The sequence below is a fragment of the Acanthopagrus latus genome, chromosome 1, assembly GCF_904848185.1.
Source record: "Acanthopagrus latus isolate v.2019 chromosome 1, fAcaLat1.1, whole genome shotgun sequence".
Classification (NCBI taxonomy): domain Eukaryota; kingdom Metazoa; phylum Chordata; class Actinopteri; order Spariformes; family Sparidae; genus Acanthopagrus; species Acanthopagrus latus.
In genome coordinates this window covers 17819978-17847514 of record NC_051039.1, presented here as the reverse complement: position 1 = coordinate 17847514, position 27537 = coordinate 17819978, and the positions used below count along the sequence as shown (strand labels likewise).

At 40.5% G+C, this 27537-nt stretch overlaps 2 protein-coding genes across 4 annotated transcripts; one reads left to right on the top strand and one right to left on the bottom strand.

Moving 5' to 3' along the window:
- Nucleotides 1-1034: 1034 nt before the first annotated feature.
- On the bottom strand, nucleotides 1035-12886 carry suz12b (SUZ12 polycomb repressive complex 2 subunit b). 3 transcript variants are annotated; one of them, XM_037101269.1, is made up of 17 exons: nucleotides 12677-12886; nucleotides 12287-12431; nucleotides 11772-11818; nucleotides 11627-11691; nucleotides 11411-11479; nucleotides 11194-11243; nucleotides 10486-10571; nucleotides 10168-10399; nucleotides 9814-9919; nucleotides 9619-9724; nucleotides 9105-9282; nucleotides 7877-7965; nucleotides 6730-6873; nucleotides 5582-5739; nucleotides 5026-5224; nucleotides 3222-3313; nucleotides 1035-2963 (listed from the first exon to the last, which is right to left on the bottom strand). In XM_037101269.1, the coding sequence occupies exons 1-17, from the start codon at nucleotides 12689-12691 to the stop codon at nucleotides 2651-2653; spliced, it is 2094 nt and encodes a 697-aa protein (XP_036957164.1). In that variant the 5' UTR covers nucleotides 12692-12886; the 3' UTR covers nucleotides 1035-2650. The 3 variants fall into 3 exon arrangements, with proteins under 3 accessions (XP_036957164.1, XP_036957182.1, XP_036957174.1); XM_037101287.1 differs by having other exon boundaries at nucleotides 3234-3313; XM_037101279.1 differs by having other exon boundaries at nucleotides 7877-7962.
- utp6 (UTP6 small subunit processome component) lies at nucleotides 12316-23150 on the top strand. Its single transcript, XM_037101335.1, has 20 exons — nucleotides 12316-12455; nucleotides 14229-14363; nucleotides 15235-15319; nucleotides 15405-15446; nucleotides 15556-15648; nucleotides 15743-15790; nucleotides 15888-15951; nucleotides 16125-16243; nucleotides 16400-16477; nucleotides 16569-16650; nucleotides 16969-17050; nucleotides 17148-17326; nucleotides 17864-17943; nucleotides 18106-18183; nucleotides 19146-19325; nucleotides 21007-21087; nucleotides 21490-21599; nucleotides 21766-21832; nucleotides 21964-22036; nucleotides 22569-23150. The coding sequence occupies exons 2-20, from the start codon at nucleotides 14272-14274 to the stop codon at nucleotides 22721-22723; spliced, it is 1788 nt and encodes a 595-aa protein (XP_036957230.1). The 5' UTR covers nucleotides 12316-12455; nucleotides 14229-14271; the 3' UTR covers nucleotides 22724-23150.
- Nucleotides 23151-27537: the final 4387 nt, after the last annotated feature.

Below are 27537 nucleotides of genomic sequence, written 5' to 3'. Positions count from 1 at the left end.
AGATTCATAATGGTGATGCCACCTTAAATGTGAGTTAAACAAGGTGTGTGTCAATGCTTGCTTTTAGTAAAAATGTATTAATGTGTCAGAGAGGACATGGCAGGCAAAAAAATAAATAAATTAAATCTGAGAATACTTAGTATGGGCTAGAACTACATCAACTCTAAAATGTTTTGGTACCAAATCTTTTTGGTTCCTTTGTTTGGTACATACTAGGAAGATGATAATAAGATGGAAACTGTGCTATATTGCCACATATACAGTGTGGACTTTATATTAAAACAATATTTTCTGACACCTTTGGGGAGTGGGAGATCCTCAGAAGGGGAAAATTTGGAAACAGAAATTAAGGAGACTCTGAAATGCAGAATAGATTAGCAGGTTTCTTCCCCTGCAGAAAACAGACAGATTAGAGTCCACATTATTTTTCTCTGAAGACACTTGATGCATCTGGGAAATTTGCAGTATATGCAGTCTGGATGTCTCTGGTGAATACCAAGAGAAACGACAGATTAACCAAAACTCTATTTAGCATGTCATTTGTATTCCACGTCTCCTCCTGTGAACATTCATTATGAGAACACGTCTGATCGTGAAGGCTCATTAGGACTGGACCTAAGCCATGGTGATGCACCCTTACATCTTATTTACATCATCATATGCAATACTGACTTCCTGAAACCTCAGCAAAATCCAAGTTCTCTGAAGCATTTTTTATGAAGTTATTTCAGTGCCAATGTGAAACAGCTACCGTGAGCTTGTCCACTCTCTACCTTGAACCAGCAGTTGACAAAATAGTCTCAATTCAAGGTTCACTCCCTAAATCTCAAGTACACTCCTCAAGCTCAATCAGGTGATGAAGACAGTCTGATGTGTTCAAAAGCTCCAGAGGAAGTTAGCAAATTTCGGTCGTATGACAAGAGGCAATCTGTTTCGCTAATCTTGATTCTGTCTCTACAAAGTACTGTAAGACAACGTGAGGCTGACCATTTGGGGCCAGAATTGTTAAACCATGAAAACATTGCACACACAAATGAGGTCAAATGTATTTTATTTCTTTAAATATAAAAATCCCCTTAGCCAGAGTGTACAGTTCACAATTTTTAAATGGGGTGTTTTGACAGTCATGGTGATTATGTCTCCCTTTTTCCAAATGAATACAGAAACCCTCCACAAATGCTGGAAAGGGGTGAAAATAGATTGTAAAATTTGGTTGTCCACACGGGAAGTCTGATGAAATAATGAATGAATGGTGATGATCACCAATTTATGTGTACACTACAAAACAGAACTACTACTGCCTTAAAAAAAAAAAAACTTGTCATGGAATGAAAACTGAAAGGAAATTATGTAAGTAAAAAATACAGAACTAAGAAAGACTGATGGAAATATTCCCCTTTGGCATAAACTGCACCTAACAGGATAGACAACTGACTTGAACCTGAAAACCAAACCTCCAATAAACAGCATATTGCTTTAAGTGACAGACTGCAATCTGTTAATTATTGGATTCATGATGGGGTACAGCTTAACATTTGATGTGATCACATGTATATGCATTTCAGTCAGCTATTAATACTCACAACCCATGTAAAAAAACAAAACAAAAACATGATGTTCAAAAAACTGTTGAATTTCATGTGTTGAATGTTTTGCACTCAACACAATACATGAAGTGATGCGCTGCTGGTTGTTTCAGTAAATCTTAGGAAAAAAAGTGGAATAAATCAGTCGTGCCGAGTTCCCTGGCTTTCCTTGAGCTATGATCAATGCAGGCCAAAAGGCTTAGGGGTGATGAAGTGGATGTTTTGAATTTATTCTCTTCAAAAGGATCTAAAGGCTTTACAATAAAACGCTATTGTCATGGCAAAATCTACCAGCAAAACCCACGATCCATTGTGGGGTCCTATCACAAGCTTCATATACTCTAGACATGGGCTCCAAGTGTAGATTTTTAACCGTATGACCCTTCAAATTAAATGTCATTCACAACAGTGAAATCAAACCCACTAAAGTTTGTCCACTGATGACAGCGGAAAAGCTGCATTTAACATTTGGCGCAGCATGAATTGAAAAAAAAAAAAACGGAAAAAAAAGACAATTCAAGGTAAGCTTTCTAAATACAAAAACACCAAGTGCTAAAATAATCAGCTAAAAAGGATAAGTTCTCAACAAGGTTATTGTGTATGTGTACAAATCATCAAGAGTGACAATGTTACCAGTACAGTTTTAACTGTAGTCTTGATACAGTTGTCTTGAACAAGGACATACCAAAGACAGTCGTGCCACATCAGAAGACTCTCAGTTTGTTCACACTCTCACCCCCCCAAAGACAGATACTTTAGTGGTACCTACAAAATGCATATTGAGTTGGCTCAACTTGCATCATCCAGTCCTCAAACTCCTGGGTTGTGTAGATGTGGGTGATTCACTTGTATATTGTTCATATTTGGTTCAATTCTCAAGTTCCATAAACTTGTTTACCTTGTATACTGGTCTGCTTCAGGTCAGATCCTCCAGTGACCACTTCTGCCACCTATCTAAGCACCAAAGGGTTGGTAAAGTTCATTGCAGAAGAAAAAATAACAACCCAAAAATAAAATTAAAAAAAAGATGACAATCATTGTTCCATCCATCCATCAATCCAGCATCAGTCTGTTAGTGCGCTTTTTGTCCTCTTGCCCTGTTTACCCCCAGTGGAGGTGACGGCGGTGCCGTTGCAGGCTCCTGTTGATACCAGAATCTGGTCCGGCTGTTCCTCCTCTGCGTCCGGGAGCTCCTCTTGGATCTGTCGCAGACGGGCCATGGCGCGGTCGATGGTGGCCGTGCTCACCAGGTTGAAGTCGTGCATGCTGACTAGATGCAGGAGGAAGTTGCGGCAAAGGTTACGGCGGATTATGTGGGCACCACGGTTCTCAGCGAAGAGCATGATGGCCTGATTCATCTGGTTGTCTGCTATGAAACTGCAGGGGAAATGGAGAGGAGCTAAGATTCGACTGTACGTATGAGATATAAGAAGTGAATCTCTAAATGCTCTGGATTTAATTTAAATCCATTGCCCTCTTGTTTATAACAATTGGGCAATAACATTTTCCAGAGCAAAATCATTTCCTTCATAGTGTAGGAAATAGACTTATCAAAACTAAGTAAATATACACATTACACAACAATGATATTTTTGCTTGAAGATAAAGAAATGCCCACCACGCCGCAGTAGTTACCATTGAACGTACCCATGCTTCATCACGTGCAGGTTCCACAGCTTCATCACTTCCTTCTCTCCCTCATTGACATCTGTGAACTCATCCAGTTGCTGAAAGTATAAGAAAAACAGACAAAATTAAATGTGTTGATTTCCCTTTGTAACATTTACTATGATTATGATACATCATCAACACTTTTGGTAAAACCCCTCAACACTTAACAGTAGCCAATTATATATTTATGAGAAAAGCTCCAACAATGGCACTTAGCTGTGTAATGTATTTCCTGCTTCAATACTTGCATGGTTTGTTTTGACAGCAATGTAACAATTTCAATGTTAATCACTTAATTTTAGGCATTTTTCTCTCAGTCCTGACGGCGATGTGATAGAAATAACGGCAAGTAATGTAATCAGCTTCAGGAAATCAATACTGAAGTGATAAAAATATAAGAGCAGGCGGAAGATGTGTTCTATGTTGGCAACTGTTTATGCTCTGAGCACCTTTAAGTTATTTATGGGCAGCAGGGCTGACCCAAATGCTTTGAGTCTTTGTTGCCATGGTAATTCGGCACCAAAATCAGTACTCCGAAGACTCATTTCAGTGGCTTTCCTCTCATTTTAAGACCTCAGAAAACACACAACCACTCGTATTCCAGAAGATTCTGAGACTTTGATTGTGCTTGTTTACAGGCCTCAGTCAAAGTTACCACAAGTCTTCCTTTGATTGATTTCATTGCTGGGTTTGTGCTCTTTCCATTAGCGGAGTGACACTGTTCTTTGAAAAGTTCATGTCCATCTGAATCTATGATGGTTAATAACTACCCAAGATGCTGAGAAAGGAGCGCTCCACTCAATCTCACGTATGGATCTTGGCAAAGCTTTATGATATAAGCTTAAGTATACATTTGGTCACAAGGTCACCTGCATTATTGATCCAGTCAAACTTCCAAGATGTCTTTTTGCATATTGAAAAGATACAAAGCAGACCTTTAAGTTTTCCTTGTCCTAACACTGCAAACTCAAAATTGAGATAATCACAACAGACTTCAATCATTGCCTCTAAAGTTAGTTTCAACAAAACTAAATGAAGGAACTGCGGCTGACAGCCTACTTAAGTCCAGTGTAGGATTGACTGATTGGCCAAACCATTTCCTGCAGAGATGCACGCCCGGCAATGACCAGCGGATCGGTCAATCAATTTCCGATGTATCCAATCCTGTGCCACTCATATTTACACACAATAATCCCGGCCCCTCCTGACCTCCAGCATGTGTCAAAGGTTCTTTAAATACTTCAGCATGATGGCTGCATGGTTGCTTTTCCTGAATGCAGGTAGCAATGCCACTCTGTAGACGTTTTTCCAATGGGGTATAGCAGAGTGTTTGTTTTGCCCTATGATGCAGTTCATATATTGACAGAAATAAGGCACAACCTAAGGTTATCCAATGAATGTACACTGGCTAGCAGGATGCCTGGTGGAGGAGATGTAGAGCTGTTGAGAGAGATGCAGAGATGGTCTTGCTTGTCTGTGTGGTCAGGTCTGTAGCTGGTGTTTATCCCCTTGACCTTTTTCTAGACATTAACATTATAATACCTTTACCACTCATGTAGCAGAGCTGGCAGGTGGAGCATTTGCAAAGAGGTGACTTGAACATTCCCCTATATTGATGAGTTACTCATAATCATGTTATCATATGTAATACTAATATTTGCAAAACTACAATAGGTAAAATATCTGGTCTGAATTAAAAGCAAGTGGTTCATCTTAATTGAACAGTGAAGCCAGACACTTGAGGTCACAATGAGTAATGGCTTCTCACCGTTGCAGTCTTCTCTCTGAGCCATTCTGGATCCCTTTCATCCTCACTGTCCAAATCCATTTCCTGGGGCCGCAGAGGCATGCAGCTGTCACTGTGGAAGTACAAGCGGTTGTGTCCGCTGACATAGGTCCTCTGCTGCTCCAACTCTCCATCCTCAGTTTCCAGGAATTCGGACAAACTTGGTTTGGTCCTCTTAGGCCTAATGGAAGGGGGAGAGAAAACAAATTCTGCATGTACACTATGTACAATGGAAATCTTTTATTATTTGTTAGAAATTAGCTCCCTTCATTTTATACATGCCATTTTTCTGATATGTTCTCATATTAGCCACAAGTATTTTCAGAACCTTACACAAACTCCAAAATAAGGCCGTCTGGCTGAATAGATAAAATATGATATATAATAAATAATAAAGATAATGATAATCATGATCCTCATTATCCAAGTTTGGAGTAAAAATGCCATTATTCTGTTGTCTGGTTAAAGTGTTCCCAGCAAGTGTTCACAGGTGCCTTTGAATCTGAACACTGCTTTTGAAGTGAGGTCATAGGTTTACCTGCAAACCAGTATGTGAGTTACAGCTGTCCTCTTGACTGGGCCATTGCGACTGAAAGCAAAGCCAGGTTGGCTGTGGATGTCTTGAGGGTTGCCAACATATGAGCCGTCATAGCACTCATTGATGGACACGTCTATCCTTGCTCCTTTGGGGTGAGGCTGCAGGTTAAAAAAAAAAAAAAAAAAGTAAAGAAATTACTGAAACCTCTAGACGGAACCGTTTCAGCAAAAACACAGAGAGCCTGGTGTTTATTCTGATCAAGGGGGACCTGGCACAATCGGTCAGGGTTACAAGTGTGATGTTTCAAGCTTGTTCAAACATTATGCTTTGGATAAAGGTACATATTCAGACAAACAGAGGGTGCTCTATGCTAGGAGCGCCGAAAGAGAGCGCAGAGATGGAGAAAGATGAAGAATATGAAAAAAGCATGTGGAAAAAGACAAGTTTCCCTAGAACACTTGTTAAACAGTCATTTTGGACTGAAACTCCTCAAAAGTCGAACGTTTTACCATATTCATCTCTGCATAGTGCCAGTATCCAAGTGGCATTTTCCAACATAATATTTCATGCACAAACAAACATACTGAGAGAACAGTCAAGGTCATTCTGTTGATGTGTGTGTCTTAGAAAAAAAAAGGCATAGTTCCCTACATGGCACGTCACTCCCTCAACCATACAACGTCATCGCTCCAATGCACAGACAGAATGTAGTGCCAGAGGAAATGGCTGTTTAAAAGGCAACATCAATATTTTTGCATGGCCTAACCCAGGTGTAGCAGTTTTAATGTCACGACAAGGCAACAGTGTTTGCTTATTCTTCTTCTCCTTCAACATATACTGGTCGTCACAAACCAACTTTAAAAATTGGTGCATACATCCACCTGTACTGTATCAGAGTGTGCAGATGTTGCGCCAGTTAGGTCTGTGAAAGAAATCTGGCTTCGTATCAGCTTTATTTATGAGCTATAGTTACAAAAAAAAAAAACACACACTTTCTGAATGGTGCTGAGTAAAATATAGCTTTACATGCAGACTGGAGCTCCAGCCGTGTCTTCAGTTATTTCATAACTGTAGAAAGCTTGAAATCAGGTGGTTTCTAAAAGACATGTGACTGTCAACCACACAGCTAAAGATGAACTATTCCTTACCACATAGTTGAAGATGAAGCGGGAGTGGGAGAGTTTGAGGTGTTTGAGCAGGCTGTAGAGTTTGCTGCAGTTCAGGGTACACCAGGGACAATGAAGATCGTCTCTCGCCTCAGTTTGCTGCCGTGTGTTGTTGTTGTACAAGAACTGAACAAGGACAGATCGCATTAAATACAAGCTAAACCAGAGAAGGTCAACCCTACTAAAGATATAAATGGGTGATTTTAACAGTACAGCATAAGAGTTACCATCACATTTTGGCATGCAAAACTTGAATCAAGTGTCAAGACAGGGATGTCCCGATCAGGTTTTTTTTTTCCCCCCGATCCCGATCCGAGTCCTTTAATATTTAGTAAATGCCGATACTTAACTAATATTTTCCTGGACAGCCAGCTGAAGTGGGAAGTGAGAAAGATGCAGCCTGTTGTCATGTAAAATGACGTGGACGGTTTGCTTGTCTGTTCAGCATCTCCTCAGTTGTCTGTTTTACATGCTCTGCACAAAACTAGTGTGCATACCGACACGTCGTAACTTTAAAGTGGAGTCAATGTAACGTAATGCCGAGATCGTACAGCATACCAGGTGTCCAAAAACTCCATGTGACGAAGAAAACCCTGATCCTCGACCATGGAGATGAGCTGGTTATCCACAATGATTAAATTACAATCACTCTAATTTTCTAATCATACCAAATGTGTAGTATTAAATGCAGCTCTTTTGTTACCCCCTCGCAAAACAGTCGTAATCCAGATGTTTAATGTTGTCGATGGACTTTCTTATCCAAGTTATTTCCACACTGCAGACAATTTATCCACAGGTTTGCCAGAGTAATAGTAAGTGTGCGTCTGTGTTCTGCCACAAATTGTGCTCGGACGTAAAAAAAAACAAACAAAAAACATTAAAAATTGCGACCCCTGATCAGCGGAAAAATGCCCATATCAGCCCCCATCCCGGATTGGATCGGGACATCCCTAGCAAAACAGTCAATTTACGCTATGTTCAACATCTCTAAATGTGTCAGTTGCTCCAAACATTTTTGAAAAATAACAGAACTCAAAAACATTTTGCTTCTCAGCCACCTCACCAACATTTTCTTGATAACCAGTGTCCCAGGCCCAGTTGTGTGATTTCTTACTGTCGTGTGGTGTACCTGATAAAATATACGTAGCTTCTGCCGCGGCTCACATGGGACCTGCTCTTTCCTCGTCTGAATGTCTGTGCTGACTGACTCTTTCACTGCTGACGGGAACAGATGGACAGGTTATTTCTTGGAGAATCACCAAATCATGACTTTGACTTCATACATTCAACATGTAATTGAGAAAAATGTTGAAGTTGCAATGTTTCCAAAAAAGTCAAGACCTGAAAAAGACTGTTTTTAAAGCCCCTTTCAGACAAGGAATAGACAAAATCGCTTGCTTCATCTACCTGTTGAAATGGCTTTTTGCCATTCAGCCATGGGTCCCTTATGAAAATGTTGCATTACGGTTCTGTGCAAAATGGGAACATTGGAGCAGCAATGTTTGTGCAATATTTGGTATACAAGAGAGACAAAAAGCCCCTCTGCTTCCTTCCAAAACAGTTGGAGGGAATAATAGTGTTTACAGCTCTCTTGTGGATTGCATCAGGATTGGATTTTTAAAAACGTAATTAATGTCTTGCTGTGGCTTAATTAATGACCATCATGCATCATGAGTGCTGAAGGGAGGCTCAGCCCCATTCCTCACTCTCCTAAGCAAACTGTAGACACCATAATACATTTTTCATAAATGTCCTGATTTATAAACATCTAGAATCTGCTGCCCATTTCACACAGCCTGAATGAGGTAAATAATTGCTCACGTAATTCCCATTTGCTCAGATTCGGTATGCAAGCATTTTGCTGGAGGATATTCATATGCACACAATTTATGACTTCTTCAGAAACAAGCGTTATTCAATGAGTAAAATGTTAAGCTGCCAGTACATTCATGGAGTGAAGTACATGTCTGAAAGGGACTTAACAGTTATGACTCACAGAGTGCATTTTGCCAGTTTCAGCTACAAATAGACCATCCCACACCAACATCACAGTGGGTGAAAAAAAAAAAAAATAATAAATCCAAAACCATGGCCCATTCAGCTTGGATGAGAGATGATGGTCAGCTTTTTGTTCAGAGTCCTTTTGGAACACTTTTACATTACTTTCAGTAAAGGAGAAGGTGGAATTGTAAACTGTTTATGTCCCCTCCGACCCCTCATCTATGAGTTATTTCTGCCCACTGTTCTTGAATGTACTACAATATTGATACAAATCTTCTATAATGCAGCATATTTTTTTAAATCAACTTCAAATTAGAACAAAATTTCAAGAAAACCTGTTGCCGTTCTGTACTTACCCATGAGTGCAGCTCGGTGGTTGCTGGTCCTAGTCTCCATGGGGCCAGAGCTGTCGGAGTTGCGGGTAGAAAGGGGTTTGGCCACGGGGGCTGTGGACTTTCCACTAGCATCACCTGTCCAACGCAGCATGAACTGCAATGTGGGTCCCTGAGAAAACGTCTCAAATGGTGGCAGTCTCTGCGGGACAGTGATAAAGAGTGATGGTCAGTGGGATGATGATGTGAAGGAGGTTAGGTTTAGAGCCTGTATGACTAGTCAGTTAATTGGTCACAATAAAATCAATTGCCAATCATTTTGAAAATAAATTAATTGAGTAAATTATTCAAGCAGAAATGTCAAACATTTCCTGGTTCCAGCTACTTGAATGTAAGGATTTGCTGATTTCTTTGTCATTTAAGACAGTAAATGAAGAGTCTTTTGGCTCTGGGAAACTGTGATGAGCAATGACTGTGTTGATAATGACTTGTAGTTGAAGCCCTAGTTAGGATTACACACCATCCCCCCCTCCCATACCTTTCCATCAAGAATAGTTTCCCATGTAGCCCGCTTCTTGCTAACAGGGCTGTCCTCCATCCCTTGCATTGACACTTCATACTCCCCATCTAGCAGCTGCAATCTCCTGCAGAAAACAAGTCAAAAGCAAAGATTTAGTGTAGGTGGAGTCAAAAGGCGAAAAATGATTTCACAACCTCAATGATAAGATCTTACCTATTCTTGTCAAAGACAGTCATCTGTGCAACATAGGTTTCTGTGGTCTCCCCCTCGTCTCTGTGGGACGAACTTCTCTTTTTTCTACTAGGGGTATCTGTTACATCTTCACGTGAAAAAATGAAAAAACAGAGTGAGAAATCTCATAACCAGCCCCTTACAGTTGCATCAACACTAATTTTTGGATGATTTGCCAAGAGAAAAACTGGCTCCTGGCAAATGGACACTTGCTGAGCTATCAGCCTCCCTATTCTGATCTCATAACAATATGCTCTGTTCAATCATTCGTCCCAAAATAAAAAACTGTATGTGGACAAAAAAAGAACACAAAGAGCTTTAAGGTGGATTTCCTACCGATGTTCTCGTTGGCCTCTCCATTAACCAGACCATTAGTATCCCTCCTCCCTGTGCGTGACACCCTGAACAGGAGTGAATAGGACTTGACCATGTGGCTGTTGCTGGGCTCAAACTCATTGCTGGAGACAAGTAAGGAAGGGTAGGAGCCAGGCTTGGTTTGGTTAGTGTCAGGATTCAAAGGCACCTGCTTTTTACCTGTAGGCACTTGCTTAATCGGGCAGCTGACATCCTGAAACAAAAAAGAAGTACCAACATTTAATCAACAAACACAATCACTATAAATGATAAGTCTGGCTCATTCATCTTTTACTTTACCTTGCGTTTTTTATGGCAGACTTTGACAAGTAGCACCTCTAAGGACACAGAATTTTGTTCATTTTCTGAATTCTGAGATGGCTTTTCTGTGTGTCAAAAACAAAAAGAGTTGAGTGTCATTTTTTTCTGCCCATTTTGTGACACACAACAAAACATTCAAGTGAAGGACACCACATTACTTTGTCTACGTTGACTCCTCCAGTCACTAGTCTGGGTGCGTGTGTGTTTGCAAGTATTTTCTGGGCAAACCGCTTGCTTCAAGTCAGATCTTTTAATGAGTGTTTACATGCACACTTGTATCCTATTTGAGTCTTACTTTGCTTTAATCTCACTCTGAACACGATATTTACATGGAACAAACAAAATGGTTGTTAATATCACAGTTTATGCAATTCTAAGTTTCTGATCATATGTATGCAGTCATATCTGGATTTCTCAGCAACCATGTTCTGTACTGAAAAAGAATGCCCTGGATAAGGTGTTTTACACAGCACAGTAACAAAATTTAGAAAATTTAGGTTTCCCATTAAAGATACTAGTGTGCATATAATTGCACTCAGTGACAACTATAATTGTTGTAATGCTTGATGCCAGCAGGTATACAAGTTTTTAAAATATCTATATGCAGCCCACTTTCCAAGTCTTTGTGAACATCTAAATACAATAAACACAAATAAAAGTACCTAGTAAAGAATAAAATCTGCTTACCATCCTTATGGAAGAACCCAGTGAAGGTTAACTGTAGATGCGAAGACAAACTAAAGCAGCAAGAGAAAAATTCACATGTGAAATAAGGTCACATCAAGAACTCTGACTGTTTCTATGAATGGTGAGAAAATGTGTCAATACAGTTTCAATGGTATTTTGTTTCCTAAAAATTACCCAGCAACAAAAAGACACATCATCGCTAGTAGAGCTGTGTTACCTTGGAGAATCCTGCTCTCCCTTCATCTTCTCCACTGTCTGCAACATATCATCCACTTTGAACGCTTTCCTGGGAGGAGGGATTCAAACATGCACAAGTTAAAAATGAATTAAACCTGTGACAGAACACGAATTATTGTTTATATTAAAAACATTACAGGTATTTGACATCCCTGATCATATATCATAGCTGTGAACACCTCATCAGATTTCATACCTTCTGGCATTTGTTCGACCATTTCTGTGAGACATGAAGGTGAGCGTCCTGTGCAAAAATATGGGCTGAAAACAAGGGAAAATATAATTAAAACACTCATTTTGAGTAGGCCAGTATGTGTATGTATGTGTAGTAAGTTGCTCACTGCAATCAAGTTCCTTGTGCGGAGAAATCTGTATATCTGAGTTGGTTCTGTAAATGGAGACAAGTGTTATAGTGATGATTAATATGGACACGTTTGGAAAGTGTGTTTGCTCACTCAATTTTACCATATCAGTAACTGGTAAATCCATCCAATGTATTGCCAACACATGGCAAAAGAGGGGTTGTTAACTAGTGTTGTCTGGTTTGACAATGCATCCAGAGCAGACAATGAATAACACGTGTGTTTTTTATTCGTTTTAATCCGATAACTGCCACTTAAATGCAGTGATCGTGAGAGAAGTTTAGATCCAAACCAAAATCAGTGGCTCCTCCATTGGAATACCAGTTAAGCTATGGAGGCCTGTCAGCCCAAAGGCAAATACTGAAAACAAAATAAGTCACGTTATAAAGTTTATATCTGGTGGCTAAATGTTGATTAAAAGAACGAGAAAGTTCTCCTCGTGTTTACTAAAACAGACAAGCCGCGGTACAAAGTGTCGAGTGGTGAAATCTCACTTTCAAAGGCCTGTAGGAACAGCTCATGGTCGGCCTGAATCTGTTCCATCTTCGGCTTCTTCACAGAGTTCATCATCGCTGATGAGGCGGGGTACACGGCGCCGTTAGCTTTACAACTCGCCCCACTCATAATATGACCTGAGTTCTGCGTGTGAGACGACAACACATGGTAACCCACAAATTATTACAGCACACACGGTGGCAATACAACATGTTAGCTTAGCCAGTGGGCAAATACTCGCGTTAGCAGTCGAGCTGGCTAGCTCGGCTAAAAGCACAATGCTACCATGTTAGTTGGCTTGGTATTTCAGCGCAGTATTCAGACTACGACAAACGAAAACCCCAAAATCGGCATGCGGTAGATATAGCGCACATATAAAGGCTACCCACCCTGGCCGATGGCATTAATTTGTTAGCCTCGCTGCCTCCAGCACAAGCCTGGCAGACTCAACAGCAGAAACCCATGAAGATGAAGCGGAGGCGACGAGACGCTGGCTAGTTAGCTAGCACTGCTAGCATGGTTTACTAGAAAACAACCCGTCGTACGCCGGAGGTCTCTTCGCATTCAGCTGTCACAAATTTCGTTTAAAGTTGGAGAAGGTGGGAGTATTTTCAACCAAATTCTCTATTATCTAGCTGTAATTTATTGTCGGTGTGGTTTCCTTCAATTTGTACTGAACAACAGAGTATTAGGCAGTTGTCAGCCAATGGGAGACGGAGTAAGAGAATTCAGCGCTGTGATTGGCTGCTGACCTCCGGAGATGACATACAACCCGCTCTCGCTTTCTGCGATTTTGCGGGAAATCGAGTTTATCAGCGAAAACATCAGGACGATCTTGCAGCTCCAACCCTCTGTTTACTGTAAATCCCGTTAAGCATGACCCCAGTGTCCTTTCTCTCATTATATGTTGTTAGAGGAGATTAGTCCATGGATCAAACGACAAAACTGGTACTTTGATCTGTAATAAATCAACAATACACAAAGAAGAGCGGAAAGTCGGGACTTTTTAGTTCTAACTTATCTTCTATTCTATTACTCGTAGGACTTCTTATGCTTCAAGAACAAGTACTCACTGATGAATAAACATTAACTTTTTTATGGTATACACAGCACGCCAGCGAATACAATAATAATAATAATAATAATAATAATAATAATAATAATAATAATAATAATACATACATACATACATACATACATACATACATACATACATAAAATGTTGTAGTATTATTGAATATCTATAAAATAATAGAGTCATAATAATAGAGTTTTGGTATTCGCTGCGTCGTATTCGTATTTTAAACAATCATTGAAACAACTTTACAACAACATTGTGTATGCATACTGTACATACAACGGTGTAGTTCAGTTAAGTAGAATGGGGATTATAGCAAAATACTTTAATGATGATCAAGAGGAAAAACTATATTTCAATTCAGTGAAGGAAGTTAATTATGAGGTTAAGAGACCCTATTTTTCCACGTTAAAGAAGCGGAGGTATTTCGAAGTTTATATCAAATTAGGGCCTACTTCGCACTGAAAAATAACTTATGTGGATATGGATCACTTTCTAATTAATTTCTCAAATAGTTTTCTAAACTCTATTACAGTTTCCTATAGTTTCTATATTCATTTTTGTATTTGACCAAAAAACGTGATATTTCATGCCATTATACAACAGTGAAGTCGACCCGTCAGCCCTCCAACAGGTTATTTGGACAGTAAATCAGTAAATCACTGCATGAACCTGTTTGAATTTGGCTTGGCGTAACACGCTCTGATGCGCGTTTCCCGACGGAAGCATTTTGCAGACGGAACCGGAAGAGCGACCGTATCACAACTTCCACACATGTGTGGAGGAGAGTTTCTGCTCCTTTGCCGACAGTCTCATGGTTAACGTCGACTCGAAAGTTGACATCGATATCTGTAATATCACAGAAATAACAGGCGCATCTGAGCCGGTAACGACTGCGTGGACAAGATGGCGGAGATCGTTCAGCAGCGGATAGAGGACCGAATCCCTGAGCTGGAGCAGCTGGAGAGAGTGGGACTGTTCACCAAGAAGGAAGTCAGGTAAGACAACATGTAACCTACCAGCAGTTTCCAGATGCCTTCATTCAGAGGAGCAACGCATCAGTACACATTTTATCATTGCAGTATATTAGAGTTTGTAATAATGCAGTATTTGTGGGTCTTAAAGAAAAATAAACCCTCAAATAAATGGCACCGTTTTCCCAAAACTGTACATCAAAGTATTGATTCTATGAATTGAATGCTTCTCTGTAAGATACAACCGAGTAAAATTCCAGATCTTGTGTGGTAAAGAAAAATGAATACTGTAGCTGCTCCACAGGTGCTGGATGGCAGTGGTGGAATGTAACTAAGTAACACAAGTACAAGTACCATAGATCAAAAGTGAGGTACTTATACATTACCTGAATATTTTCTTTTCATGCCCCTTCCTACTTCCCCAAGTGTGATCTCCACTATAGACATTTGAAAGCATGAGACATGCATGTAGAGTATTTTTAAAATGTGGTTTTCTATTTAGAAATTAAAATGTAGGGTACAGCTGAAACAGTTAGCTCGCTGTCAGAAAATTAATTGCCAACTATTTTGATCATGTAAGTCAATTTTTCATGCAAAACAGCTCAATCTTGTAGGTTCATGAATGTGAAGACTTGCGATTGTTTCAATTAATTACTCTAACTCATTGAGAAAATAGCTGTTGCATTTATACTTACAGTGTGGTATCCGAACTTTTAGTTAAGCTAAGGGTTTTAATACTTATTCAACCACTGCTGAACAGTCTATACCCAAATCTATAGAACCTATGAATACATTTTCAGATCCACAGCTTCGACTTTCTAATTCATGTACAGCTGGCTAGTTTAGTTTTTGGTTCTCAGATTAACAAATGTGTTTTTTTTACTCACCCATTTAGATCCATAATTAAGAGAGCGACCGCCCTGGAATACAAGCTCCACAGGTTGATTGTGAACAAAGAGGACTTTGTTGCATACGTTCAGGTAGAGTGCAGCAATCTTGTTAATGTTTACTTCCGTTTTTTAATGTGTTTAAAACACTAATGTCAAAATGTTGTTTTAATTACAGTATGAAATCAACATTTTGGAGCTGATCAAGAAGAGGAGAGTGGTAAGTCAGACATTGTTTTATGTGTTGTGAGTGGTGAACTGCGCAGGCCAGCAGCTTGAGTGTCTTTCACTTGACTGAGGTCATTTAACTGCCCATCGTTCTTTTGCAGCACATACATTACCACTTCAAAATCGAGGAGATTGAGTTCCCCATCATCCACAGAATAAACAGCGTCTTCAGAAGAGCGACAAAAAAGTGGAAGGTACTGCACTGAAGCATGTCTACTCTATTTAGTTGTGTATCAATGAAATCATTGCAATTTTTACCCATCATGCCAATGTCCTCTTTTCCCACAGGATGATGTGCAGCTGTGGCTCTCACATGTTGCTTTCTGTAAGAAATGGGTATGTAACGATGTTGTCATGAGCTTTGAGTACAACTCGGGTCAAACACATTGTCTTTATGAGCGCCTAATGATCCTCTTCTTCTTTTACTCATCAGGCCACCAAAGGCCAGATCAGCAAGGTGTTCTCAGCCATGCTTGCTATACATCCTGACAAGCCAGGTACAGAAGACTTTTGCTTTTCATTTGTTGTCAATCCCGTTTAAACTCACCACCTTCAACGCAATAATCCCAACCTCAGGGGTGGAAAAAGTATATGCTCAGGCAAACAAGGAAGAGGTTGTTGTCACATACAAAAACAAGTTGATCGTAACTCTATACTCCCTCATCTGTAGCCCTGTGGATCATGGCTGCCAAGAGTGAGCTGGAGGATAGAAGTTCCTCTGAAAGTGCCCGACACTTGTTTCTGAGGGCGCTGCGCTTCCACCCAAACAACAAGAAAGTCTACCAGGAGGTAAAACAAGCAAAATATATCTTTATATTTAACCATGACATTATCTTGCATTTTTAGACAGTGAAACTCAATGCCAAGATTCCTATGTTTGCATGATTGAAATGCACTGAAAGGGGTTTTGAAAGAGTCGGGAATTTTCCAACACTTCTGTGTTAGTACTTCCGTATGGAGCTGCTGCATTGTGAGAAGCTGAGGAAGCAGAAGGCAGAGCTGGAGAAGGCTGAGATGGACCTGGTGAGTGTTGAAAACAAACTGTGGGAAACACATGTTTAAAAGCACTCACTTTTGATTCAGTGCTTGAATACCTGTTCTTCACTCCTTCCAGGGTGAATATGAGTTTTCTCTAGAGATCCTGAGTGCTAAACTGGCCGAGGTTGTGTACAAAGACGCTACAGGCAAAATCAAAGGTGGGCTTTTTTATAGATTTGATTTTCAGTTCTGTGCAAAAACATGAATATGAGAGAAAGTGGTAACATAACCTGCAGTTTTCTCCTCTTTTCTTTTTGACTTTTAATGTTACAAATGGGTATCTTTCACTCATAAAATCTATCCCAGTTTATATGATAATAGTTAAATTTATATTGTCTGTTTGTATTTTGAGTAAAGCTAGTTTGCAACAATGATGCCCTGGCTTAGGTTAGCGACCGGGCATCAACTTTTGTTTGCCAAAATTGAACATTTTAAGGTAATTTAACCTTTTGTGTTCCTGATTTTTTGTCCGACAGAAGCAGAGTTCGTCATCTCGCTCTTGAACATAGCAGCTATCTTTGACTTCACCAAAGAACTCCAGGACCTCATCCTGCAAGAGTGAGACCCCAGCTGATTTCTCTTTCACTCTGTCTCAACCACAGCCAGGGTTCTTTAACTCAAACTTCTTACCTTCTCCCCTCCTCATTGTTTGCAGCTTACAGGCCAACTACACAGAAGACAGCCTGACGTGGGATTTCATGGCTAAGAGGGAGCTGGAGGCTCCATCGGCAGGGGAGGAGCTGCAGACAGCCAAAGGCCGGGCCTCCGATATCAACCGGCGAGAGGAGCGCTGCTGCCAGGTCTACGAGGAGGGAGTCAAGAGCCTTAACACGGGTAGGAGCTCGTACAAACACAGAGAGAAGAGACGTGGTAGTTGGGCCTTGTTTGAAATCTGAGGAGTAGTCATAATTATCATTTTATCACTGTGTCCTGTGGATTTTATAAAGTGTGAAAACAACTTAGAGAGTTTAAAACAACAAAAGCCTTTAATTACAGTTGAGGTTTTGCCACTTTGCACAGTCACATTTATTCCCGCTGCACTAGAATAAAACACAGAATTATTTTTACAAAATGAAAGACAAATATTTCTTTACAGTGTAGTGGTACCTGTATTACTCAACAAGAATGACTTTATTTTACTTAATAAATCCCTTCCCGTAGTCATTTTGCACATATGTTGTTAAATTTGAAGCAAGCCCTGTTTTGCCAAACTCACGTCAAAATATCTTATCTAGATATGCTAAAAAGTTCTGTTAACGTGTTGAAATTAGCTTTACGTTTGGATTTTAATGCACTGGTTGCATACTGCCCGACAACATTATGTGTCAGAAATCAGAAACCATCGCTGTGCTTGTGTGCTTTGCGCTCCAGAGCCCATGTGGACTTGCTATGCGGGCTTCTGCTTGGAGAGGCTGAAGAGGAAGACTAACGTCCAAGAGCTGAAGGAAAAGGTATCAGAGTATCCATTCAGTCTGCAATGAACATATTGGACTCTGCTTCTATGACAGTACCTTTTGAGAGCACAGAAGAATGTCAGTGGCTTCAGTGTGTTTGGAGGTGGGTGTGTTTAATCGGTAAATCCTGACACGGCTTTCTGTGTTTGTTTATGGCAGAGGCAGGAGAGGCTGCTGGGAGTGCTGCAACGCGCCCACGACTCCTCTCTGCTGAGGGAGGATTATTATAAGAACTGGGTAAGATAATGGCTTCATTAAATGTGTTACCAGAGACATAGGGGCCCTTAAGCCGCGATGATTCAGTCTCCTTTCATTTGAATAATGACTCGTCAAATGTCTGTTCACACAGAAAGCATGTTTAATACGTTTGTTTGGATTAAGTGAGGACCGCACCAGTCAGAGTCTGATGGTGCAAAAAACACAAATGTCTTTGAAAGCTCGTCAGTTTCAGTCGTCTTCATCAGAAACGACAACTATGTGGCACTCAAAACACACACACACACACAAAAGAGGATGTCCTGGTGGTTTAAAGCTCATGCCGTGCAGCCAAAGACCCCTTCAGAGCTTCTGTTTCCTTCCACACCTCCTGTTGTTCTCTGGTGTTTACTATCCAATTGAGAGGACATAAATCCATAAAATAACACAGACTTGACACCATCTTGCATCCAAAATCACATTTTACCAAAACTCCTCTTAGAAAACAACTTATTTGTGAATCAGTGTAGCAGTTATGTACATTCACACAGTTTTGTCACTATTGATATGCAGTGAAATGAACTTAGTCAGGCGACAAATACTAACTTTCAGTTCCTCTCATCACCTTTAATGGTAAAATACGACACAACACTTCCCTGCTTAACACCTCAATTTAAGTGAATTTGCCGCAGGAGGACTCCACTTTCTCAGTCAGTAATAGTCAAACATTTATCATAAAATCCACAAAAAATGTGGGAGATTTTCCCTCTAACTTTTAATTTAGTGTGGTCACAACTGTAGATGGAGTACCTGGGTTGATCTGCAGTGGCTCGTTGTGGTGTCACTGGTGATTGGTCAATATGAATAGTGTTGATAAGTCCCTATGTGGGTGTTAATTTATTCATTCCTATGTTATGTTTTTAGTTACCTAGAGGTGCGGCTAAAATAACAAAATAAAAAGCAGAAATCTTCTTGATTTCTTCCTCTCTGACTTTCTAATAAAGTTGCAGATCCTGCTCTCATCCGGGGATGCTGAGGGAGCGGCCAGCGTTGCCATGGTTGCCACGCAGCGCTACAGCCAGTCGGTGTCAATGTGGAGCCTGAGTCTGCAAACGCTCATGCAGCTGGGGAGCGGAGAAGTGGGCAGGCTATTCCAGGAGGCTCTCATGCACATCAATCCCAAGGTGCGCAGAGCCCACACACACTCTGACTCTACATCATTTGTTTGGTCACTTTCGCTGCTTAAACCGACACCACATCAGTCATTCTCCTAAGATCCAAGTATAATTGTTCTCCTTGGAGGTCGACACACACACGTGCCACCAGCACTGCTGTAGAAGTGGGCCATCTCCTTGGCCCAATTAGTCTCTATTCCATTACTGTATATTAAGTTCCTCAGATTGCTTCCTCCACCCCTTTCTCTATCACGAGGAGAACTGAAGACATGTTTAAAAAAATTAATATTGCAATGATTATTGTTGTACATCATTTGTGTGATTGTTAGTTATTTGAGGCCAGAGTCATGTTTGAGCTTAATTTAACATGAAGGTTAAATGAGTAGGATTAAATGCTGAACCCTACACTCTTGACAGATTTACAGGCTTTGGACAGAGAATGAACTAATCCTTAAAAAAATCCCCTGCAGCACCTCAGATATTCGAGGATATCCATAATGTTTTTGTTTTTTTTTCCTGATTATTAAGCTAGCACCAATGAGTAAAACAGTCTGAACACAAGACTCACATTTTCTCCTCACTTATCGTCTCCCAGACTCCCTCTCTTTCACATCGCTGGCAGTACATGACAGTGTAATGCTGTCTGACTTCGAATGCCTTCACTCAGCCGCAGGCCCTTTTTATAGGAGTGAGCAGAATAGCTGGTTATTGTTGTGGTGTGCGTTTCACAAGACTGTTTCCCTGAGAACTAGCTGTGTGAGGAGGATTACTAAACTGCTGCTGATTAGGCGAGTCCTTTCTCTCAAAACAAACACCCTAAGTGTTGGGAAACGGTGTAAACCCCCAGGGGGTTGCGTCTGGTATGCCGAGCTATAAAATGTTTCCTCACTGTATGTCACAGAAGAATAGATAATTTGAGAAACAAAATGTTGATGTTTTCTTTTCATTGTGCACTCATGCCCTTTCTGAAGGCATATTGAGCTGTCAAGGCTGGAGCAAGGCGATTAGACATTCAGATGTTGTACTAGCTGCTGACTCATTACCCATTTTTGAAATCTCTGCATGTAATGGGGAAACAGAAGCCTAATCAGCAAGCGTAAAACTAAAGGTAGATGAAGATATTGTATGACTTTGAAAATGCTGGAGGAAGATCTCTGTTTCAAAATACTACATTATAAGTTAAAGTCATGCATTCAAAAATCCTACTAAAGCAAAAGCACAACAGCATCGTCAGCTGAATGCATGTGAAGCCGGCGACCGATATTTTTGTTACTAATCATGCGTCAGTGTGTACGCAGCGTTTTTCTTTTGAAGCTGCTCCAAATAGCAGCTACGATGCTTAGATGAGGGCTTGAATGAGCTAAATCAGAGGGGGAACAAGGTGCTGCAGCACTGAGGAAACAGTTTTTTGAGCAATAAAGCATGTAAACCTACTCTGCTAGTAACCCAAAAAACCTTTTCTGCAGTTGACCACTCACAGGGGAGTCAACTTCATTGTCAACAGGGATTTGGACAGTTAAACTTAAGAAGTGTTAATCTAAATTTTGTAATGGAGTAGAAGTATACAATCTTATAACCTGAATAAAGAAGAATTACCTCAAAATTTGACTTTTTATTCCATCTCGTGTTCTCCACGTTAACACGGTCCTGGTTAGAGATCAACTAAATCTTCTCCGTTACTTTTTCACAGGAGAGTCTTCCACTTTGGCAGCTGCAGGTCCAGTGGAGCGTCGCCAACCAGAGTCCTGACGAGACCGAAGCTGTCTTCAAGGTAGTCCACCTGAATCCATGTCCAGCTCCAGACAGCGTCGACAGTTCTGGAGTTCTTTGTGACAGCTGACAGAAAGCGCTGCTCGCTGTCAACATTCAGCACATAATGAGAAGCCTGTGTACATTACTTGGCAGGAAAAGCAGTTCAGTCTCTACCCATGCGGAAGATCTTACGAAAGGAAACGTATATAAACGAATGGCTCCATAAAATAAAATAATCTATGCAGTGATCTGTGTAATCTATGTAGAGAACTGTGTGCAGGCGCTGTTCTCGATGGCACCTGTGGATTAAAAACTTAAAAATGTAGCACAAAAGATTCAGAGCCCCTCACGTCGGCACAGTGTTTTGTCCTCCAAAATGAGAACGGCTCGCAGACAGTTTTGTTTTCTCGTTTGTTCCCAGAGAGGCCTGCTGTCTGCAGTCCCGGCTGTTGCCATGGAGATGAAAGAGAGCTACCTGGACTGGTCGTACTCCGCCGGAGGCTACAAGAAAGCTAGGAAGACCTTTACAAGGTGAAATCAAATAACTTTGATCTCCTTGTTAATTGAACTGAAGAATCACACAAAAATGATAAAACATTTAATTGGTCCCAAATCATTGTGACCCAGTGTCAAAATGCGGTCTTGAGAATTTAAGTGTGTCTCGTTGATTTTAAGCTTCGGGTTTATTCTTCTGTAGCTTACAGGAAAACCGTCCCCTGTCCAAGGCCTTTTTCAACACCATGATTGAGATCGAGAAGCAGCAAGTACGTATGGCAGCTGCACTGTAAATCACATGTGAAGACTGCACCTGTAATCGGAAATATTTAGGCTTCAAGTCAGATTTTGAATGACATAGCTTGTTACTGATGCGATAACAACACTGTTTACTCTCCAGGAGACTCCAAAGATGAACTATTTGAGAGACTACTATGAAAGGGCCCTGCAGGAGTTCGGCACATCCGATGACGGTGAGCAGAGTTTAAGTTCTCCAAAAAAAGGGAAAATGATGTCATTAGGTACTCACCCTCACGCTGATCGAAAGTCAGGTTAAGAAACATTTCTGGAGCTTCACGGCTGAGGAACATTGGCAGCATTCTCACAAAGCAACTGAAGTAGATGGAGACTTAATGAAACATCAAATAACTCGAGTAGCAGATTTTTGGGTGAACCTGTGCTTTAAAGAAACAAGAGTCAAAGGGAAAAGTAGTGTTCGTTATTATTAATATTTATTCCTGTTATTCAAGTATCAAAGACTTAATTATAGGTTACCAACTAACAAAACAACAAAACATATTATGGATAAGCTCAGATCTGTTATGAAGAATGTCAATCGAAGGCTGGATCTCACACTCACTACCAGTCTGGTTTCTAGGCCAAATAAAGAAGATATCAAAGGTTAAAGAACCCTTGTTGAGTGTCATGTCATTTAATTTAATTTCATGCACGTCCTTGCACACCTCCCAGCTGTAATTCTAAGCTGTCTCCTCCGTTTCCCTGCAGATCTGTGGCTGCAGTACATCCGGGAGGAGCTGGGACCCCTCGGACAGCCGGAGAACTGCGGCAAGATCCACTGGAGAGCCATGAAGTTCCTGGAGGGGGAGAGTGTGGAGAGGTTCACCTCCAAATATACTCTCCTGCAAACCGGACACTTATGAGTAGACCGAGTCGCTTCAGTTAAAGGCCTTTCAGTTCAACCAGTGTGTTCGGCGACTGTGGAGACGCTTGTCAGCTGAAGAAGCAGCACGATTTCGGAGAAGTTGCTCCTCTTGCTGCCGTGTCCATCCATGAATTGTTTCAATGCCTTCAACTTAGAAAGCTGGTGTTGTTTGCTTCCCAGCAGGAGAAAAGGCCCGTCGATTCTTCTTCAGACAGTTCCAATGTCCTTGAGGAGAAATGTTTCTGGCGACTGTTTACAACCTGTACCTACTAAACTCTTTCATTTATAGTGGTTTGTGCTGCGTTGCTTATGTTGGGAGACATTCAGTATTCTAAGTCTTGTCCAGTTCACACATTTATTTGGCTTTTATTTGAGAAAAGACAAACTTTGATGCGGTTAAACTGATATTAAAACAGTCTTTCAGGTTCTCTGCTGTGGTCCGTCTGAGACAGTGACATAACAGATGTACACAGATAAACACGCACTCTTGTCTAATCTCAGAACTCATACCACAACAGGTTCCTATAAACATACATTTAAGTTTAAAAACAAGCTTCATCCTCTATAAATTCTCACTTCACACATAGATCCAGTGTTTGAAGTCAGTGTTACCTACTCATTTAAATTCCCAACAAAATCTCAACAAAATTCCACCTTTTAAAAAAATTTAAATATGAAGCAGCAGTAGTACTATGGGGATAATTGCACATGTATGACAGCAAAAAAGAAAACTCCATAAACATTGTCAACATTTACAGTCTTTAAGGACACTTGTTTTATACATTTATGAGGTATAACAAAACATAAATGCAAGAAGAAGCATTATGGAAGTGGTCCATGATGTGGCTCTTAAAATTAATAATCCAGATAACACACACGTGGACCTGTAACACTGTATCAAAAAGGATTTAACAATGTCTTCTTTCCGACACACAAAAATGGAAAGGTTTTATGTGTTACCAGCTTACGTAAAAGATCTCTACCCATTTAAACGTAAGAGGTCCATGGAGCCAGTTCTAGGGGAGTATCGAATAAACACGTTTGCAGAAATTACACTCTCTGAGATATTTTAAGTACCTCTGTGCTCTCCAGTCATCTTCGTCACAGCCTCTAGTTTCCGGCTAAGTAGCTTCTCCTGATATCTTAGTCAGGCTTTTGGGAAATGAGTGCAAACAATAAGAACACGACAAGAGTAAAAACGATGCGCTTTAAGGCAGAAGTTGTCATGGCGCGTTATTGTTTCCAATAATGATCCCTTTAGAACATGAGTGTCAAAGCAACGCCCAGAGACATATCGTCAGCTGAGGTCTATGTAAATGTTGGTGTAAAATGTTCTCTTTTTTTGTACATTCTGGTTTGCTGATGGATGAATTTACAATTCAAAAACACTGCAAATTGGCCAGTTGTTCGCTGCTGATATAACGGAGCATCTGTGCTGACATTGGGTATTTTTATCTGTCAGACGGTTTAAGTGAGCTGAGGACGTCTCTTAGTAAACAGCTCCAGGCTGCAAAGCTCGTAATGAGCTGCTGAGTCACAATAACTCATGATGCTCTAAATGCTTGTGGAGGCTGTTTTAAAGGATCAGTGTGTAGGATTCAGGGGCAGAAATGGAATAGAATATTCATAGTCTTGTTTTTCTTAGTCCTAATCACCTGAAACTAAGAATTGCTGTGTTTGTTACATTATTTTGAGACTTTTTTTTATCTACCAGAAGAAGCAGGAGTCTGGCATGCTGCTCTGACCAAACTAAATACTGGCTCTAGAGAGGGTCTTTCGCGTATTTTGCTAAAGCTGAGACAAGTACGGCTTTTCCAAACTCATGTGCTGGTTCATTTTGACCTCGTTTGACTCGGCATGTCGGCCCAGTGCGGCAGGGATTTGCATTCCCGTAACAACCAGGCTTCCTGCTTGAAGGTGTGTCTCCAAATGATGTCTTGAATAGCTGTAAATGGAGCAGGTGTAAAATAAAATGTACCTGCCATATAATGGAATAATAGTTACCAACAAAGCTCCACTAGCTTGGTTACAAACACACTGCATTTCCTGTAAGTCTTTCACAATTAAGCCCCCTGTTGTTTAGTTATTTAAAGTCTTTCACGATTGAGCAGCTAAATCAGGAAGTGTTGCGTTAAAGCGACTCCCAAACCAGCTGAGCGCAAATGTGACAAAACGGTAAAATAAAGCAGATATCTGAAAGTACCAAACTGGGCCGCAGGACAGAAACTCAACCTTAAAGGTGCAATATGTAAGAATTAGCCACCTGTTGTATTCATACATGAAACAAACGGGGCAGCGAATCACACCAGCGACTAACTGCAGCAGTCGTTAGCTAGTTAGCTCAGTTAGCCGCACATCTCATGGTCCTCACCACAAATGAGCTGGGGCTAGCTGGTTAGCATGCTAACTTCAGTAGATACATCTGCAACACGGTACATATACAAGGTCAAACTGTCGGTTCTTCGTGTTCTGGTGATCGTTTTAGATCACATTTAAATGTTTTCAACATAAACATTCTCACATATTGCATCTTTAAACGACGACCACACAGACTTAACCCACACGGACAGCTGTCTCACAACACAACATGATCTGCAACCTCATCGCTGGATGCCACTACAACCTAGACACTGGACCTTTAACATTAAACTTTAAGGATATTGAATACTGGTACATAAAATCTGTCATCTTCAGTACAAAAACTATATCTAAATCTGTACATGCCTTTAAAAATCAGCTGTACCCTGAAGCTCAACGTGCTCACCTCCTCCACAACCGCTTCCTTACTGACAGGGCATGGATCTCTCCATTTGTTGTCCCAACAAGTTACGTAAAAATGCGGTGCTTAAAAAAAAACTTGACAAGTTACTTAATTTCTTGATCATTTTGTAGTAATTTTCTTCACATGATGAACACGTAAAAGATGATGTGCCCTCTTACACGATGGATGTACTCTCCAGCTCTTACGGGCTTGTCAAATGTACCTAACGTGTAAAAAATTCCCGTTTATCTGTCCGGCAAGCGTTTGCTTTAACACGTTGGACAGAAATGTCTGTTTTGTGGTCGGCCCCACACAGTCCACCCCTTCACGCATCTTCAGAGCTTCTTGAAGAGGATGTAGGAGAAGAGCACCAACACGCCTGCGGATAGCAGGCCGATCACACACTGGTGGATGGTGATGACGTTCTCCAGGGCGTGTATTCGCTCCTCCATGGCGTTGGTGTGGATGTAGTCATAAATGGAGGCCCCGATGCTCCACACCGCCCATACAGCATCCACCAACGCTTTCATAGTGGGAGAGACCATTGAGAGGGCCGCCTGCAGCTGGGTGCCAGCCGCATCCGCTGCCTATTGGCCCCCCGGCACTACAGAGAGAGAAGAGGGTGACACATGGTACAGTGAGGAGGAGGCATCGTGTGGGCAAACTGACAGCCTCCAAAAAAGCAACCACAGTTACATCTACAACCAGGAACTCACTGCGTGAGTCCTGAAGAACTCTATCTGAGAAGATTGTAAAGGATCCTGTCTGTGGGAAGAAGCAGCCACCTTTACTCTTTCTGTCCTGGTTGTGTTTTATTCACCACAGTTTTATTTTTCACTCATGTATCTATTCATGTATGTCAGTAGTGGAGAGTGACAAAGTTTTACTCAAATTCGCTTTGCTTAAGTCCAATTTTGACTTTCTTGTAGATAGTGTCTCTTTTTATGCTGGTTTCTTCTCCACATTTATCAGGTATAGTTACTCTGGAGATTCAAAGTTTACTTCCAACTAGGGATGCAAATTATAAGCAATTTCTCTCAGTGATAGGTGCCTGCCCTTACATTCAAATATCAGTTAATAAGTAATAATATATTAAATAAATTAGATGCATTTCCATTGGAAATCTGTTCTGACCCCTGATCTGACCTGATGTATGTTCGAAGCAGAGTCTGAGGCGTTAAAAGAACTGATGAAGTCCATACCAATTTACTCGAATGATCAACTAAATAACACAACATAATGATTTTGTTTTGAATTGCGAAGCTCCAATCTGTTGTTACTGGTCCAACAAAACCAATTGTTTAAATACAACAAGCAACAAAACTGATTTTAATAATACAAATCTTACTGTCAAAATTTAGAACAGCTGGAAGAACAGTAAGATTTACTCAAATACTGTTTTTAGGTACAATTTTGAGGTACTTATTATGATATTTTTTAATTCTACCTCTCCGTTACATTTATTTGATCAACTGAGTTACTAGTCACTTTCTTTTTGTTTTATTGTTTATAGGCTATTTATTTTAAATGAATTCATTTTTGTTGGGACATTGTGTGAGAAGATGTCACATCGGGGCCAAAGAAACACATTTTTAAATTTGTTTATTTTATTGGCAATCTGAAAAATCAGCGATATCGGTAATCAGAAAAATGCTGACTATTGGCCTTGACAATCGGCCAGACAGATAATGTCTCTCCCTAATGATGAGGCTACTAAACGGCTGAAATGTCATAATATTAGTTTGTACAGGATGTCTTTTTGTATTTGTATTTCAATTATACATATTCTCTCATGCCAGTATTTTGGCAAGAAATGAGTGACAAGATACTTTTGAATGTATTTTTGGCCAACTCTGAACAGTGGTAACTAAATGTATACTTAGCTAAACCATTAATAACACAATATCATTATTTTTGAATAATCTTTAACATCTTTACTTCCAAAACCTGTTTTCTACTCATAAAACATGATGTATTGTTATATATGAAACTATCTACTGAGTCAATTAGCTCCACCTGACTTTGCTTTAATATCAACTAGATATAAATTA